At 40.4% G+C, this 16,724-nt stretch overlaps 1 protein-coding gene across 3 annotated transcripts; it reads right to left on the bottom strand.

The window, feature by feature from the left end:
• Positions 1-339: 339 nt before the first annotated feature.
• LOC136259899 (uncharacterized) lies at positions 340-15,987 on the bottom strand. Of its 3 annotated transcripts, none has more exons than XM_066053453.1 (57): positions 15,700-15,987; positions 15,409-15,481; positions 15,249-15,359; positions 15,062-15,186; positions 14,824-15,007; positions 14,516-14,608; positions 13,972-14,304; positions 13,767-13,892; positions 13,612-13,709; positions 13,488-13,557; positions 13,388-13,432; positions 12,929-13,071; positions 12,777-12,874; positions 12,544-12,728; positions 12,327-12,490; positions 11,819-11,959; positions 11,477-11,549; positions 11,325-11,426; positions 11,211-11,279; positions 10,447-10,794; positions 9,930-10,061; positions 9,081-9,224; positions 8,528-8,739; positions 7,390-7,540; positions 7,240-7,343; positions 7,026-7,149; positions 6,599-6,754; positions 6,484-6,539; positions 6,081-6,179; positions 5,920-6,004; positions 5,552-5,614; positions 4,926-5,049; positions 4,643-4,874; positions 4,494-4,592; positions 4,336-4,425; positions 3,817-4,203; positions 3,673-3,763; positions 3,317-3,436; positions 3,125-3,262; positions 2,969-3,076; positions 2,848-2,918; positions 2,730-2,793; positions 2,586-2,685; positions 2,377-2,533; positions 2,063-2,166; positions 1,913-1,992; positions 1,796-1,861; positions 1,628-1,741; positions 1,527-1,583; positions 1,427-1,471; positions 1,313-1,369; positions 1,170-1,215; positions 1,059-1,114; positions 865-1,003; positions 705-806; positions 614-654; positions 340-566 (listed from the first exon to the last, which is right to left on the bottom strand). In XM_066053453.1, the coding sequence occupies exons 1-57, from the start codon at positions 15,810-15,812 to the stop codon at positions 486-488; spliced, it is 6,789 nt and encodes a 2,262-aa protein (XP_065909525.1). In that variant the 5' UTR covers positions 15,813-15,987; the 3' UTR covers positions 340-485. The 3 variants fall into 3 exon arrangements, with proteins under 3 accessions (XP_065909525.1, XP_065909527.1, XP_065909526.1); XM_066053455.1 differs by having other exon boundaries at positions 1,913-1,989; XM_066053454.1 differs by having other exon boundaries at positions 12,780-12,874.
• Between the last annotated feature and the right edge of the window lie 737 nt (positions 15,988-16,724).

The raw sequence follows: 16,724 nt of genomic DNA, 5'->3' as shown, positions 1-16,724 counted from the left end.
CTCACATTACAACTCACATTACAACTCATGACACAGTAATAAAATATGCTGTTACTAAGAAATGTCAGAAGGAAGGTGTTATATGCTGTCAGCCACATTTGATCTATATCACTTGGCTGTATTAGTCATGTGCAGTGTTCATATATGGTAAGGAAGATGTTGGGTCACTTTATATTAGTAATGGGGATGTACTGTATTTTTGTTGCTGTGGTTTTATTGAAGGCCGTTTGTCATGGTATTTTTTAATAAGCCAAACCTGAGGGTATGAGCAAGCACTGCCTGCACTCTTAATTTGTTAACACAAAAGTATCGGTATAATCACTCTAATATAACACACACTTATTTAGAATTGCCAATAAATAATTGAACTGTGAGTGATTTACAAGTACTGCACTGTTTGTGGTGTGGGTTAAATTGTTGTCTTTACATATACACAACTAGATACACAGGCTATGTACAATGATAAATTTCTAATTTTGCCTAAACTAGATTAACTTGAGGGCATCAATCTCACGATTCATCTCAACAATTTCAGAGGCTGTTGGCGTGCGTAGCTTAGCCTGGTTCTACAAGTATGGTATTCAGACACATGCCATACATCATTTTAACATACAGATTTGAGCCTTTGGATTACTCGAGGTGATACACCACTGCCTACAACCATATATGCAGTGAATATACTACACATTGAAATAGTGATGTACCGCTGTCGCCAGTAGTAGTCTTTGGGTAGTTATGGAAGCTGTGGCTTGTGATAGCTCTGTTGTGGTGAACGTGAGAAGGTATCCCAGTAGTGGATCGGGTTGCTGGTAATAGTAGGTGATAAGGTTAATTAACATCAGAAATATTATAATAGCCATTGACCTTTTGAGGCTGTAATGGCCATTCTTGTGTTTGTCCTGTCGAGGTCATGTACTTGAGAAAGAAGCTCTTCCACCCTGTGGAATGCATCGTGTTTCATTGTTCTCTCATGGGTAAGTTGTTGCTTGATTTGTTTCAGTGTCTGTTGTTTAAAAAACATGGAGTATTTTCACACACTTAAACAATGTGAAAAACACCTTTTTATTTTTCAGCATTTCAATTTCTGTCAGCTTTTTCTCAGCTCCACAAGAATCTACACGTTAGCATGCAGTCACCATAAAACAACTGAAATAAAAACTAGTACTCACCCAATAGAGTCTTTAGTACACCATCTTTTTCTTCCAATTCTTGTACCTATGTATGTCAACACAGACAATTATAAACACAAAAACTGAGACAGTCCGCAAGCACAGCTACTTAGCTAAAAAAATTCTTGTGTGGCTATACTGACCAATTGGTTGATTCTTGTACTCTGCATCTGGTCCAGTTTAGATGTTGGATAATCCTCCTGTGATATAGAGTATGTGATGACCTGATCTTGTATACAACTCAACCACTGGCTTACCTGGCCCTTGCTGGAGGACTTTGATGGGTGGGATTTTCTTTGCCGCTACAAATGAAAACAATTTTCTTGAACTTTATTACTAGATAAAGATTTCACTTACCTCTTCTTCTAATTGCTTAGTGAGTGTATCACATTGTTTCTTAGTCTTGATCAACTCCTGAAAAGATTCACTGATCACCATTTGAATTACAGTGATCACACCTTCTGCAGTGTCTTCACTTGTTGCTTGTATGATATTATCTCCTCTGAAGAAGTCAACTTGTGTGAGAGAAGCTCCTGTCTTGCTGCTGACAGTTCTTCACCTATCTCCTCCAGCTAAAGTTGCATACAATCACATGACTGTGGCTGTGTCGATTGCATGTTTCTCACCTGTCTTTTGTTAGCGAGTGCTGTCTGGTTGGAGTGCCAGTTCCCTAATGCTCTCATACACAACACCTTAAGAGTACAATAGAAAATACTATTGCAACACTGACTGACAGGGCTTACAGCTTTATTCAAGTTCAAGTTTTCAGACTGTATCTTATGAGTCTCATCAGCTTTAATAGTGGTCATTGTTGGATCCTCTACTATTGAGGGAGAGGAAGAGAGGAGGCAACAATCAGGGTATTTTGTTTGATTTCTTTTGTTTGTTTTCACCTGATGCTGGCATATCCAGTTTCTCTTTGAGTTTCCGCACCTCCTCGGCTGCCTTATGTCGTGCCTCCTGTAAATTATCTATCACATCTCTGTACAAGTTACCTCTGAAACAAAGAGAAATAAAACACATTTAGCTTAAGGAAATGTTCATGCTTTAGCAAGCATTTACTGCAGTTAATAGCCCATAGAGCAATAAAAGAAACATGACTTAACCAATAGCAGGAGTGTGTTGTTTTCTTTGTCTCCATTGGACACAAAAGGAAGTGTTATATTTCCCAACTATATATGGATGAAGAAGACTGACAGACTATTACCTGTATCTTTCATACTGAGCTTTGATAGAGAATGAAGTGTTGAAGAGATTGGAGACTAGGGTATTATACTGCTCCATGGCATGTTGTGTGACTAGCTTCTGCTGCGAGGAGAGCTTAAGGTGTAGCTCAGCTATCTTAGCACGAAGGGCAGTCACTTCTATGTTTGAAGAACAACATATAAACAGAACTCAAATGGCAATCAAATGTACCTAAAATGAGGTTGTGAGTTTGAGCAGAGGCAAACATCAACAGCTCCCCTACATCGTCAGCTGCCCTCAGCCGTGCCAAGTGCCTGCAGTGTTCTACTTCCTGTGAAATAAAGTCAACCTCCTCTTCTCCTAAGCCATTCTAACCTGTTCTTTAAGGTACAAATGATGATACTGTCCTCTCAAAATAGCTTCATAGTAAGATGCATACCTACCGGCAATGTGTGTGTTGCAACATTACACAAAATGGACACAACACCCCTACATTTGGTAAGTCTCTTTCTCCCTGGCTAACATCAGAGCAGTCAGGTACTCCAAAGAAGATGACAAATCTCTCTGTTTAAATAAGTAGTAGTGGCAGTGGTAGTTTAACCATATCATATTACCTTTGAGATCTCCCAACTGTGTCCTTTGTCCTTCATATTGGACTGCAGATCGGAAGTAAAGCTCTCCATAACCTTTGGCCTGAAGAATCCAGTCAATTCCTTCATGGCCTACAAACAATCTAATACACTATGTACATAGTTAACATGTAGTCTCACAGGTTTCTTCCATAGGTCCAGTGGCAGGCTAGTGTCATCTCGTTCTCCTTCATGCATTACCAGTGACACATCTTTGGATAACTGCTTGATCTCATCTTGAATCAAGCGATTGTCAAGTAATGTCAAGAGTCGAGTGATCTGAAAAGAATTGGTGCTCATAAACTCTACCAGAAATACAAGTGTGATGCTTACCTGAGCTTCCCTCAGTTCCAGCTCATTCCAGTTCTCTATCATATCTAAGTTAACGTCCCCTGTCTCCACTTGTGCATCAGTGACATCGGTGATGACTGAGATGGTATCATCCATTGCATCCTAACATAGAGCACATGGTGTTTAAGTATGTATGTTGTGTGTGTATGTGTAGTGAGTATGCATGCGCGTGTGTGTGCCCTAGGAAGATTTGCTGCACTGACTCACACAGGAATTCCAGTTCACTGGGTAGGCATGACTATGCCACAGCACAGCAGCTGAAGGCTATGTGCATAAGTGTGTGAGCATGTAGTCTGTATACGTGTGCATAGTGTGTGTGGCATGTGATGCACACTCACTCCTTCCAAGTGAACTTTAGTAGCTCTGGTGTACCTCCTTTTGGCAATGACTCTCTTAGCTGGCAGCAACACCTTGTTATGATACATGTCTCTACACAAAAGTACACACAAATAACAAAGATTACAGCTGCAATCTGAACTTACTGGAACACTTTACATTGCTTAGCAGTGCAGGGTCCTCTGTTAGGCAGAAATTCGCTACCCCACTCATCTTTGAGTACTTCAAGCTGCGAGGACTTTTGTAGAAAGTCCTTAAGGATGGTGTGTCCCTCTAAAGGTGGCGTATGAAGGTAGGGCTGGAGGGTGCTCATGCTGGTAGGTATGTGTCTGGCCCTATTCGTCATTGACACATTACTGGATTGACTGCCGATACTTCTGGAGATGCCATGCTCGGACAGCTTCTGTGAGCGGGCATAAAAGGTTGATGCACTCTCACTACGTGTTGCAACATCGTATTGCTCAGCAATCTGACTCAATGCCACCTCCTCCAGAAGCAGTGACATGCTGAGTAGCTCACCATTGGCGACACACCTAGAGTGATGTAATTACAGCAGCTAATATGTGAAAACTTAATGTCTACACAAACAGGAATAAACAGCATATACGATGATATGATATGAAATGACACTGGAAGTCTTACTAGACTGGAGTAGGCAGCCTTACCTATCAACTGGACTCAGCACTGCCAGTGATATGGAAACATAAGAACTGGTATCATGATAGTCAGTTGTAGCAGCCACATAAGGTCCTGACCTAGTGAGAGAATAAGGGGGATGAATTTATGAACTGTTAATATACTAATCTGTATACAACACACTCACTGCACTAAAAAGGTTCTCCACGGAAAAAGAGTTGATGACTTTTCATCTGTACTGGTAAGGGGTCCCGGTAGGAGCATCTGTGGGTACTGTATGCTAGGTCTGGAAGATGGAGTGATAGTAAAGAGCTTGTATGACTGTGTTGAGACAACCTGGGTGCATTAGAGAGTTTATCCAGAGCAGCAGATGAACACATAGTTAATGTGTGAAAGGCAGACATGTTTTCAGCAGACAGGAAAGTGTTTTTGAGGTAGTAACGCATCACCAGCTCGTGCTTGAGGAACATCACTTCTCTGCGTAGTGACAAGCACTCGGCAACTTGTGACGGCGAACTAGGATCATCCAGTCCAGTAATGATAGTCTGTAAATCATTCAACTCAACACCTAGACACAGTGTATGGTAACATCACACGAGGATGCTCAAAAAATGCCTACCTACACCCTCTAGTCCACCCCATTCTGCTCCACCTTGTTCACTGTCAGTGAGACACCCACTACTGCCCAGCCAAGCATATGCACACGTGTAGGACACTATGCTGTGCAACGCTGACACCATTGCCTGCAAGAGGATATCATACATTCCACACATGTCATGGGTGTAGAGGTAGTACAACATGCATACATGATACTGTAGGTACATTGAGCAAGTGAAGTGTTCGTTACAAGCAAGCATTAATGTGACATCATCATTCTGAAGTGATGATATCAGTCTGGGTAACAGGAAGGGCGACTCTCTTGTAATGACATTGATACAGGGAGCAATAGTAAACAGTTCAATAATAGAACTTCACAAGTGTCTGCTCTAAATAAATGAATGTTGATAAACTAAGGCGTATCACAAACACATTATAGAAATTAAAGCCCAAGGTAAAATGTATGTTTAGTGGCATATACAACTCAATAGACTGGCTAATAGTGTCAAAGTCTGTGTGTGTGCGTGTGCGCGTGTGTTGTATTCTACCGGGTAGTCATTATGTATACAGTAGCCGAAGGCTTTGCTTTATTTCGTGTGTGTGGCTTTGCTATTTCTTGTGTCTCTATTAGTAGTTGAGGCAACTTACCAGTGCCGTTGTCAGAGCATCACAGCACTTGGTCAAGGATACACCATCAAACATCAAAAGAATCTGTTCCCAACGGAAAAGAAAAACAATCAAACAAATGATAACATATAACACACATACATTTATTCAATACAAAACTATGTAGCACTACTACTTATAGAATTGGTGAAACCTGTGAAGTATGGACACTTTCATATAAGGTGTCCAGATTTTCCGGGTCAGTTTATGTACTAAGGGACCATTTTACCCCAGTGTCCTGTTCATGCAGGTCCCCATATTAATAAACAGGTTGCACTGTAGACAGATCAAATTGGAACTATTAGTGTTTGCATGTGTGGGTTTTGATCAAGTGAAGTAATAATAATGACCTCAGTGACATGAGGAATAAACCAAATATTCATGAGCTGGTTGCCATCACTGCTTAGCAGAGCTTGAGGTCTGGATCGGGATTGCCTAGGAGAACAATGAAGCAGTACGTAAGATGCCAATCATGACTCAGAGAATCATTAAACTATGCATCAGCTCATACCTTGAATCAGGCAGCAACGGTGTGTCAGAATCCAATGGTTTCTTCGGCTCGGCACCAAAGAGATGACTGATATCTGATCCCACCATGAAGAAGGCTTCCCTATACAGCAAATGGCTTGATTGAAAGAACTCGCTCTTAAAGGAGCGTGCTTCTTTTTATAATTTCTATGCATAGCAAATGGCTCTGTTTATAAATGAACCCTTTTCACTGTAGTCCTAACATATATACAGACTAAACTATGTACAATAACGCACTTGTAGACATACATATTGGCAGTGAATAGAAAGCCAACCTACAGTATATATATAACAGAGCCTATTCAGTCAATACAAACCATATGTATATATCCATCTAATAATTGTATTAAAAGAGGGCAGGGTACTATAGTTAATTATAGTCTTACTTGGTAGCTGGGAATTGGCACAGCATTTGTTGCAGGCTATCGTAGTACTTAAAAAGCTACAACAACAATAAGTAAATAGTAGCAGTTTATCACCATTCATAGTAGCACAACAGACCTGGGTTTTAAGAGAGAGTGGTGACAGCAGACGCATCAGGTTTTTGCAGTACTCAGTTATGACTTGCCGTCTGGCCTTAGCCTCATCAGTTGTACTCTTAAATATATGACTTGGCTTGTTGGCAAACTCATTCAGCATATGATCTCGCAGGGGAGTCTGTGAGATATGTCATGAAGTATATCAATGGTGCAAACATACATATCTGTGATATACAATACAAGCCCACATTTTGCAAACACAGTCTTGAAAACCGAAAGCTACAAATTCCACCGATACCTGTGGTCTGGTATTACATCTACCAACGATCAGCTATATGATACTTAAAATTAAAAATGCCTGAAGTATTGGTGTACATTAACAAACTATGCGACACTCAATTGACAACAGGATGGAAGAAGTATTCGCACACACACGTAGACTAGCATACCTTGAATCTTTGAATAGAAGCAAATGTCATTTTCTTCATTTTAACTGGTAGAAATGCCAACTGAGCTGCTGGCTGGTTGCTTGCCTGACATGACAGGGATAATTTGCTTAGTGACACTTGCTCCCTGAGATAAAGTTAAGGGGTAAAGATGATACACATGCATACGCACGTACACACACAGTCACGCATGCACACACACACACACACACCATACCCATCTGTCTCGCTCGAGTTACTGGCCCATTCCAGAACCATTAGACCTAGCAACAGCATTGAGTTTCGCTGACTAACAATCAGTAGACAATTCCTATGAGCAACCTAGACAAGAGGTTGAAACACTCAACTACAATCTAACTCTCTCAACCTCTGCCATCAAAGAGATCTGAAGGTTCTCCAACCCTCCAGCAGTCGTCAAAATCTTCATCACTGCTTCTCTGCAGTGAAAGGAAAACTTGCCAACCACCTGGTCGTCTAATTCATGGATGCCCAAGGTGGCAGCAGCAGCTGGCGAATACCTGAATTACGCAAGAATGCAGTCTGATGGTAGCAATGTTAAACAAAACAGTGACAAATTGTCAATGATAAGTCTTAATGAATAGCACTAATGGTACACCCTTTACAGACGGAACAATTTTACAGTACAGTGGTGCTGACAGTGGTTTAGTTTTCACAATGTAATGAATAAATGGTTTTTAGTACAACAGGATATTGAGGTGTAGTAGTGATCTGTAGCAAACTGTGGTCATTAAGTACAAAGTACACACAAACACTACATTCATGCACACTCACAATTTGGCAAACATTGTACTGGGTTGTATGACTGCATAGGTATGCCTTGAATTCAAAGGAACAAGGATTAAGTTGATTGTATGCATAACATGTGTGTAGTTCTGACATGTGTACTTGAACTTGTTACATGCATTGTTGTGTTGTGTGTGTGTGTTGTAGAGTATTGTGGAGGTTCCGACATCTTTCCCGACATGATTTTGCACCTTGGAGCAATACACAGAACACTACAGCATATACACGGTAAACATACAACACTAAACACAAAAACACACTTGGGTACACACTTTCTTCGCAAACAAAATGCTTTTTTCGTTAAGCATTTGGCAGATAAATGTTGGGAGTACCGTATCTGCTTGGTTGACCATTGCACCTTGAATAGTAGCAGCACTTGAGTGGTACCACAAATTGATTTTAAAATTATTTAAACATCATTGCCGAGTATCATGTAGTGGTTGAGTTTGAATAGTTGCCGCATCGATATTTTGAGCTAAGGTAATTAACGCCACAGTGTTTAACCAAGTATAAATTAGGGGCATATAAAACACAGTGTTTAACCAAGTATAAATTAGGGGCATATAAAACACAGTGTTTAACCAAGTATAAATTAGGGGCATATAAAACACAGTGTTTAACCAAGGTTAAACGCTGTGGTGTTGAAAAGTTTATCAAACTTTCCGTTTTCTTCAACTTTAGTTCAGCCAATTGTACAGTACCTGTCTAGGTTAGCATCATCATCATTACACAATGGTTTATCCAGTGAGAAGTCACTCGGGGTTGACTTAGTATGCTTCTGGCCAAATGGCACACATCGCATGTGAGCATGACACATCTCCTGGTCCAGGGACCTCAGCTGGCCCACATACACCATACTCAATATGGCTGTCTCTGTAGCTGTCATGAGCATACTGTGTCTGGAGGTGATTAGCTACAATAGTAGTGTTAAGATTACTCAACAACATATTTCACCATATATGTACAACTAACAACAGGAAAATAACAATGGAATACTTGATGGGTTTACAGTTTACAAGTGGTAATATGACACAGGATGTTTATTACTAACCACAATCCATTCAGCAAATTTATTTTAACAAGATTATACCGCAACATACTTTGTGTAACAATGATATTGTTACAAGAAGACACACTCATGATAAATGACACTGGTATGTGTACTACAAGTGTTACATGAAGACAAAACTGTGCTAAGTGTGATATGGGACACTGTGGGCAATACAATGGGACACTCGAGCACGTCACACAAACCTGAAGTGTGTCACACCATGCTTGAAGCTGTAGTGACTGGCGTTCTGCTGCCCCAAGTTCTTTATTACTGGCTGCCTGTTGGCTGTATGCAGTGCACACGGTAGCCATTAAGTGAGGGTCTTCCACAAATGCCTCACAGAACAACTACAAGCAAAGATAAAAACAATTTATTGAACAAATTATTAGTATAAGAAATTACAGGGGTGATTTGTACACCGATTTGTAGAGAAGAGCTACATACATGTGTCATGTAGGGAATACGCTTGTATGTACTTGTATGTGACTAGATGTCAGTAAAGCAGCGTCATTATGAAATACCACTACTGCAGCCCACCTAACTGAAAATACAATGTCATTGTCAGATACCATGGAGCAATGCTGGTAAGAGAATAATTATCAGCAGTTATAAGGTTGGGTCTGGGCTACATGTTCATTCCTTGAACAGTGAAATTGTATCTCCTAAGAGATGAAAGATTGCTTTGGAAAAAGAAGCCATCTTGTGGTTGATACAGGGACACTTGAAAAAAATCAAGAGCACAAGGGACCATATGTTTAAAAATCTCTCTTTACCATACAAAAGTGTACAATTTAGCCACTTACCCTTCCTACCACTTAATAAAGGTCCATTGGCCACTAATGATCACCAATTGTACAGTAATGCAGACCAGTTATATTGGTCATATACACCTCACCACTCTAAACCCCATGAAAATATTTCTAAGACAACTGCTGTGTCAGTGCCTCATAGTTTCAGAATAAAAAAAATGCTCTGATTTTCTAAATATACAATTCAAAATTCTGGTCAGTTATGAAGATTGCATAATGTTAATCAATACAGGGCTGCCTTACTTGGCTCTGCACAATGGTAGAATGGTCAGCCCCAAGTATAGGCCTGTTCTCCAGCTCCGTCTGTGCAACATACAACAGTTCTTGATGTAGCTGGACAATTATAGATGGATTAGTAATGTGGAACGTTTGTACCTAGAGACAACACAGTGCACTGCAATAAGTTAGTACTTATGTATACACTAATACACAAATGTATCTAAAACAAACCATTATGATATAATGGTAATATTTATTGCTATATGGATACTGTATTTAAATCTTAGCATTGCTGAAATCTGAAAGAACATGTTACATTGCGAGTGTTATTTCATCCTGGCTGTTTATATAATGTGCACTTGTCACTGATATCACAGTATGAAGTGGCCCATAAAAATATAATACTGTAATGGCTTCAATGTATACACACAACTATAGTGTTACATTAGAAAAAAGTCCCAACTTATCTCCCTACAAACCACAAAACTGCTGCACTGTTACATATACTGTTGCACTCTGTGGTTAAAGCAGCAAAACTGACCAACTCTGAGAGGGAATGAGCCATAGAAGCAGGCAATCTTGAGATCATAGATAATGATGAGTTTGTCTCCATGATGTGGACAGGGACTGTGGTCACCTGATCCCCAACGAGACACACCAACTGCTTTGCAACCAGTGGGTAGGCAGGGCTGAATGGTGCTGCATGGCAGTGCTCGCTGCTGCAGACTTGCTGGTTGTAACTTCTCTCATCAGTGAGGAGCTTTGTGAGCAGGCTCTGCGTCAGAGATTGGTTAGCTCTCAAGCAGGTACACTCCAACTGGTACAGCTCAGTGAAGTATTTCTTTCCAGAATCATACCTTGGTCTGGCAGCAAACACATCAGTGATGACCTAGGTAAAACAAAAGAGCCAGGTAAACAGAATGGTGCCTCCAGTCAGGAGAAAAAAAATCAGATATTCAATGCATGTCTATTAGTGCAGTAAATATCATTACTGGTCTACACTGTGTGTAACAGTGGCAGCTGAGCTACAATCAACAACATGGTATACTACAAGATGTGGCTACCCACAGGCAGTTGAATATTGGTCTGCTAATGGGCCATATCAATATTCACAGATCACATGCCCTGATGAGGTATTTCACACTGAATACCATTATAGGACATCGTCCGGTATTATGGTACTACAGACTGGAGAGGAAGCTGTGACGCACCAGAATAAGGGAATAGCACCTAGTATTACACAGAGGAACTGTGACATATAAAGTTCATTCTTTCATTCTTGATCAGCTGACTACTATTGCATACCTGAGCCACCAACTTCTTTTCACTCTTGTTGCTAGTTTGATGGTATGCTTCCAAGTAGCAGTCAACCAGCTTAAAAAAATGAGTGAAAATCACTGTGGCCATTAAGAGGTATACCTTCTTTTTCTTCTCCAGGTAGCCAAGTTCACAAGCCCACAAGTCAAGCAGTACACCAAACCTGTCTGTGTTTTTCTGGCTGTAACCAGGTATGTCCATTGACTAAAGGTACAAGAAGGTCAGCCAATGAACAGATGGTAAGGATGGCTTACTTCATCAGGCTGGGAGACCACATTCTTCATGATGTAATAAGAACCGACAATCAACAATTCTGACTCTAGGTCTCTGCAAATAACCCATCAAAGAATAAATCACTAATTAAATCTTAAACATCACATGTAAACAGCACTTGTACATTTGCAGGGATCCAGCAAGATTTTACATGTCATACAGTGCCAGATCTAGACCAAACATAAGCATCTTGGTTTGTTTTAACAAGTAGCTTGTGGGTTAGTGGTGCCAAAAGTTACCATGAAAAAAATGATGTTGCTGTTTGTAGCCATATACTGTGTATTGTTCTAACATGGACTAGTTGCAAGATGTACTGTACCTACCTTAGGTCAACCAAAGCAGCATCATAAATGATGTTAGTCCCAGTGGAATCACTGACAATGATACGTCCGTCTGTCTCAAATGTGTAGTAATCGTCATGATTTTCTACCTCCATGTGGGTCATGAAATCATGCTCTGACACACTGTGGGGAGGGGGGTGGGGAGAGATATTGACAGCACCATGAGTAAGCACACAGAAGGGTAACACGTACAACAACATCAAACAACACACTGCATGAGAAAACCATTAGCAAGCAGTTTACTTAAGCGAAGCCATAACATTATTCACTATCCAGTCATTGGCCACTGACAGATGGCCAATATTTGGCCATTAATCATTGCAAGTGTCCAATTGACTCCTACAAAAACCAGAAATACCAAACAAGCCATTTCAATTCAGTTTTTTACAACACTGAATAGGATTCTCAACTAATCTATGTAGTTAGAATTTTACAACACAAGGCTGGTACATTATCACTACAAGATTATGTGTAGCTGCAGGTTTCATACATGTAATCGGCAGGTGTGTGGTGGAGATGGGCATGAGAGATCAGTCCATTGCCATCCCTCTTTAGTTTCGACTCTTCTGAGGTGTTGAGTTCGAGCGACAATCCTTCACAGTTTATGGTGATAGTTCTCTCAATAGAACGAAAGTAGTTTAGAATATACAGGCACTGTGCAAAACAAGATACACATGAATAAATTGCTATGCTGTTATAAAGGGGACCTTTATCATTAGGTCTCGGATCCGTATATGGCGCAACAATAGGAAAGCAAAGTAGGCATCCTTGATCACTGAATGTGCCTTACTGCTGATCTTTCTTCCTTCTTCATGGCTGATCAACTTCAGAGCACTGGACACATCCATGCCATCTTTGCTGTTGTCATGCGTTACCTTATTAGAATCATAACCTGTGTAGAGGAAGAAGATAATACGCACCATGACAGAGTAGAATTTACCGCCAGGGACTGATGTTAAAAATGTTGAGTGAAGTGAATTCATGTCACCAAAATCATCATGTGTTTTCTCATCCTCAGTTTTGTCCTCTTTTCTGGGACTACATGCATGTATATGTGAGTATTGGCACATTAAAGTGGCTTAGTGTTCTTACTCCCTGGTATCTAGGCCTTGGTACAGTGCCTTCCAAATCAGCATGGAATCATGTGCTGTTTTGTGTGAAGTGACGGACACTGGGTGTACCTTTGGCTGGGTTCTCACCACAGTTGCATGTTGTTTAAGAGCATAAATAGCCCTCTGGGCAAGTAACAGAAAACCACAGTGAGTAAACGCATGCACACTTGTACACAAATAGCGACACAAAACTATATCCAGGTCACAGGATGAAGTAAGTATTGTGGTTTTCTCTATATAGTAGTTGGTATTTAGTGCTAAAACCAAAGCTTATACTACCCCCACACAGAAATGGTTGTGCAAGAGTGTACTTAAGCAACCACACTGTCACGCAATTTTCCACCAAAGTCTTATTTAGTGCTGACAAAATGAGCGGCTAAACAAACTGGGTTAGCTGTAAAAGGTGATTTTAACCAACAGACCCATCCCATAAATTTACCTGCACATTTCTCAAATGAAGACACTTGGAATGCACTGATAACAGCTACAAAAACACAACACAACATGGCACAGTGTTTATGACATAGTTTGTGACCTACAGGATCAACTTGCTTAATACTATCCCTCATCTTTAGCAGTGACATCACATACTGTGGATCTCTGTCCGGCCTACAGTAAACAAGCCAACAAACAATGTCAAACACAATGTCAACACAAACTGACTTCAACGTAACAAATAACAGCCAGTTAGCATGCTTCCTGAACAACTTCTGGCCATGATGTGAATGGTCCCTATTGCTGGATGGCCCACTGGAATCAGGCTACACAGAGAATAAATCACAGTGTTTATAACAGGGGAGGAGTACGAGTGTACATACTTCCAACGGACTTCCATAAGTAGGACAATGAAACTGGTGTTCCTGTTTCTGGTGTACACTCCTGAACTTCTTTGTGGCATGATAATATAACTGAAGCTCATCAGCATAACTGGTGACCTCAGCAGACTACATATATAGTAAGTGGATATCACACATATAAGGCCATGAATTAATTAGTTCCTCTCCATTATGTAATGCTTCTTACCACATTTATGGAATAGTAGTTCAATAAGTGTTGCAGTAATATCTTGAGATCAGAAGTATCTGTGGAGTGATGTGGCACAGATTGTGATAGAGGAACAGGGAATAAGTTATCTTCATCAATATTAGTTGACTGATAACTGGCACTAGTCGCGTTGCCATTGCCATTCACGGTTGCTCTTTTAGATGCTTGAACCAGTGGAGTTGTGTTGGATAGCATTGATGACTCAAATGTGGCAGCATGGTTGTCTCCATGCTGCTGTGCTCCCAGCCTGTTACGTCGCCTTCTATTAAATGTTTCCCATTCTGTCTGATGAACTGTTTTTTCAGCTTGTTTCTGCAAATTGTATTAGACAAAAAATTTAGTATATATGATCTGAATCCCAATGAGTGTGACTGGCCACAGCATTCAGGACATGGCTCCTTTAAAAATTCTTGGCCAAGTTAAGCAATACATCCCAAATTGGATTAAGCCCTACCAATGACTGTCTTATTAGTGAAGGCTTCAGGCAACCAAATATTTCACTTTTATACAGGCTGCTTCTTACCATTGATGTCCTAAGATTAGGTCCCACCTCCACGGCCTGTCTGATGAAGGTACCCAGCTTCTCCATATGCAGCTGTGGCAGCCAGTGTATTAGCTAGAAGAGACAAGTAACAATAGCAACGTATTGAGTTTGTAAACAACCAACAAAGTTGACACAATGTCAGCATGCATGCTCGACATGATGGGACAAATTTGCGGTAGATGTTTCTACATGCTTACAGAGAATCTCCCCAAAGCATAAACTAATTTTACAACTTAACTGTGCCATCACCTCAAACTAATGATACGTGATATTGGTCAATGGCTTACTGTGAGGTATGCTGATGACATTTTGGTGGTGTGCAAGTGATACACTAGCCATTGTAAATATATTAGTACATCATCACATTGCACTAGACTAGCTGGAGGGCTTTTATTGGCCAGTAAATAATCTCTAGCTGCCGATAGTCTCCTAGCACGATGTAACGCATCATCATATCTTGCCATGATGTACCTATTGAGAAAGCAATACATAGGCAAGGCTAATATATTATATAAGTAAACTCACTTCATATACTGTTGGAAGTCTTTGTAGACATTTTCTACTAGTTGAGAGTGTGCTGAAAACCTTGTCCATCTCACCATAAACATGTGCTTGAGCTGCACAAGCTCCGACATTTGGTCACAGAAGAACTAAACACCATGATAAAGCATATCTCTTGGTAGATAGGGTATATACAAGCATACATGCACACCTGGTGGAAAAGTATTGCAAGATTTGTGGGTGAATATTCTGATTTCAGACAGACATCACACTGGTTTTTGAGGATCTCACTTTGAACCTGAAATGGTTTTATCTCTGGTACCTGGTGACATAAGATAAATGTAAACAGGTACATGTAAATGGAATCTTACTGCAAGAAGGGGGCGCAAAGATAGTTCTCTGTCTCGTCGATAATCATCAATTGTTTTCGGTGGAATAATAGAGCTACAAAGTGTAAAGAATGAAATCAAATCATTATTTGAAAGTAAAACCGCCAAACAGAACTGTATCTAAGGAAGGGGTGCTATGTCATAACCCATTGTTATGGTGCTCGTTTAATAGAACACTTCTATAGCAACCATAATAAACAGATTTGCAATCATTTACCGACACAATCCTTGTAAGCACATAGTAGTGAGTTATAATCGTAGATAATATCTCACCAGCCGTGACGAGCATCAGTTATTGCTTGTCGAAGTTCCGAAATCTGCAGCGACAAATTTTCTTCCAACACCTTAACTTTGGACCTGCTTTTGCTTCTATTAAGCTTCGCCATATTTTCCTACGTGCCGAACACACAATGCAGCATGCAAGCTCGCTTCTTCGCCATTATCTATGACTATGACAGGCGCTTAGTGTTAGAAAAATATTTCGCTACAGATATTTAGGTGATATAGAACAAATTCCGGTAGTAACATTTACAATTTGCTTTAGTCAATGTTTCGATTAGCTTGTGTCCATCTTGTGTGAATTTCTCTTGTTGTGCTTCTTAGCAAACCTCAGGTTCCTCAAAAACTTCGCATCAACCTGCAAATTCTCATTCAAGTTTGTATACACAAATGTTACCACAAGCTCACCCCTTTCAACGATGGACACCGGTGCGACTTTGGTTTCTTAATTCCATTTCTGTGAGCCTTGTATGCTAAACAAGTCATTTTTCCACCGTAAACATGTGCACATGGTAAACTTTGTTCTAATTAAAGAGCCATCTCTTTAAAATCTTACTTTGATTATGATTGGTGTGGTTCTTGGACTTAGCCATGGCCTGTGACTACAATAGGTGCGTTAAACAGATCATTTCATCACGAATATTCGAACTCACCTTGCCGAAAACAACACGCGTTCAGCAACTCTAAGTAATTGGGGCAGAGACAGAGGGCAGTCTTGTGCGTAGTCTCGTGCCCAGCCGGGCTCGCGCTAATGCGCAAACACCGCGAGTCCGGCTGGGCACGAGACTGCGCAGCTTCACTAGGCCAGTGATGTAATGCGATGTAATGCACGTGTCACCTCCAAATTTGGTTCGAGTCTACTTAAAATATCTACATTTGTGTGGCTTTCAATCCTATTTGTGTGGTTTCATAAGTATGCATTTTGATTGACCATATAACCACAGTGAATCCCTAGAGAGACTTTGTATGTAGCTCACGTGATTACGTCATTTCCTGTTGAAACACCACTATATATATTT

This window comes from Dysidea avara, chromosome 7, assembly GCF_963678975.1.
Source record: "Dysidea avara chromosome 7, odDysAvar1.4, whole genome shotgun sequence".
Lineage (NCBI taxonomy): Eukaryota > Metazoa > Porifera > Demospongiae > Dictyoceratida > Dysideidae > Dysidea > Dysidea avara.
Note: the sequence above shows the minus strand (reverse complement) of the source record. Positions and strands in the feature narration are given on the sequence as shown.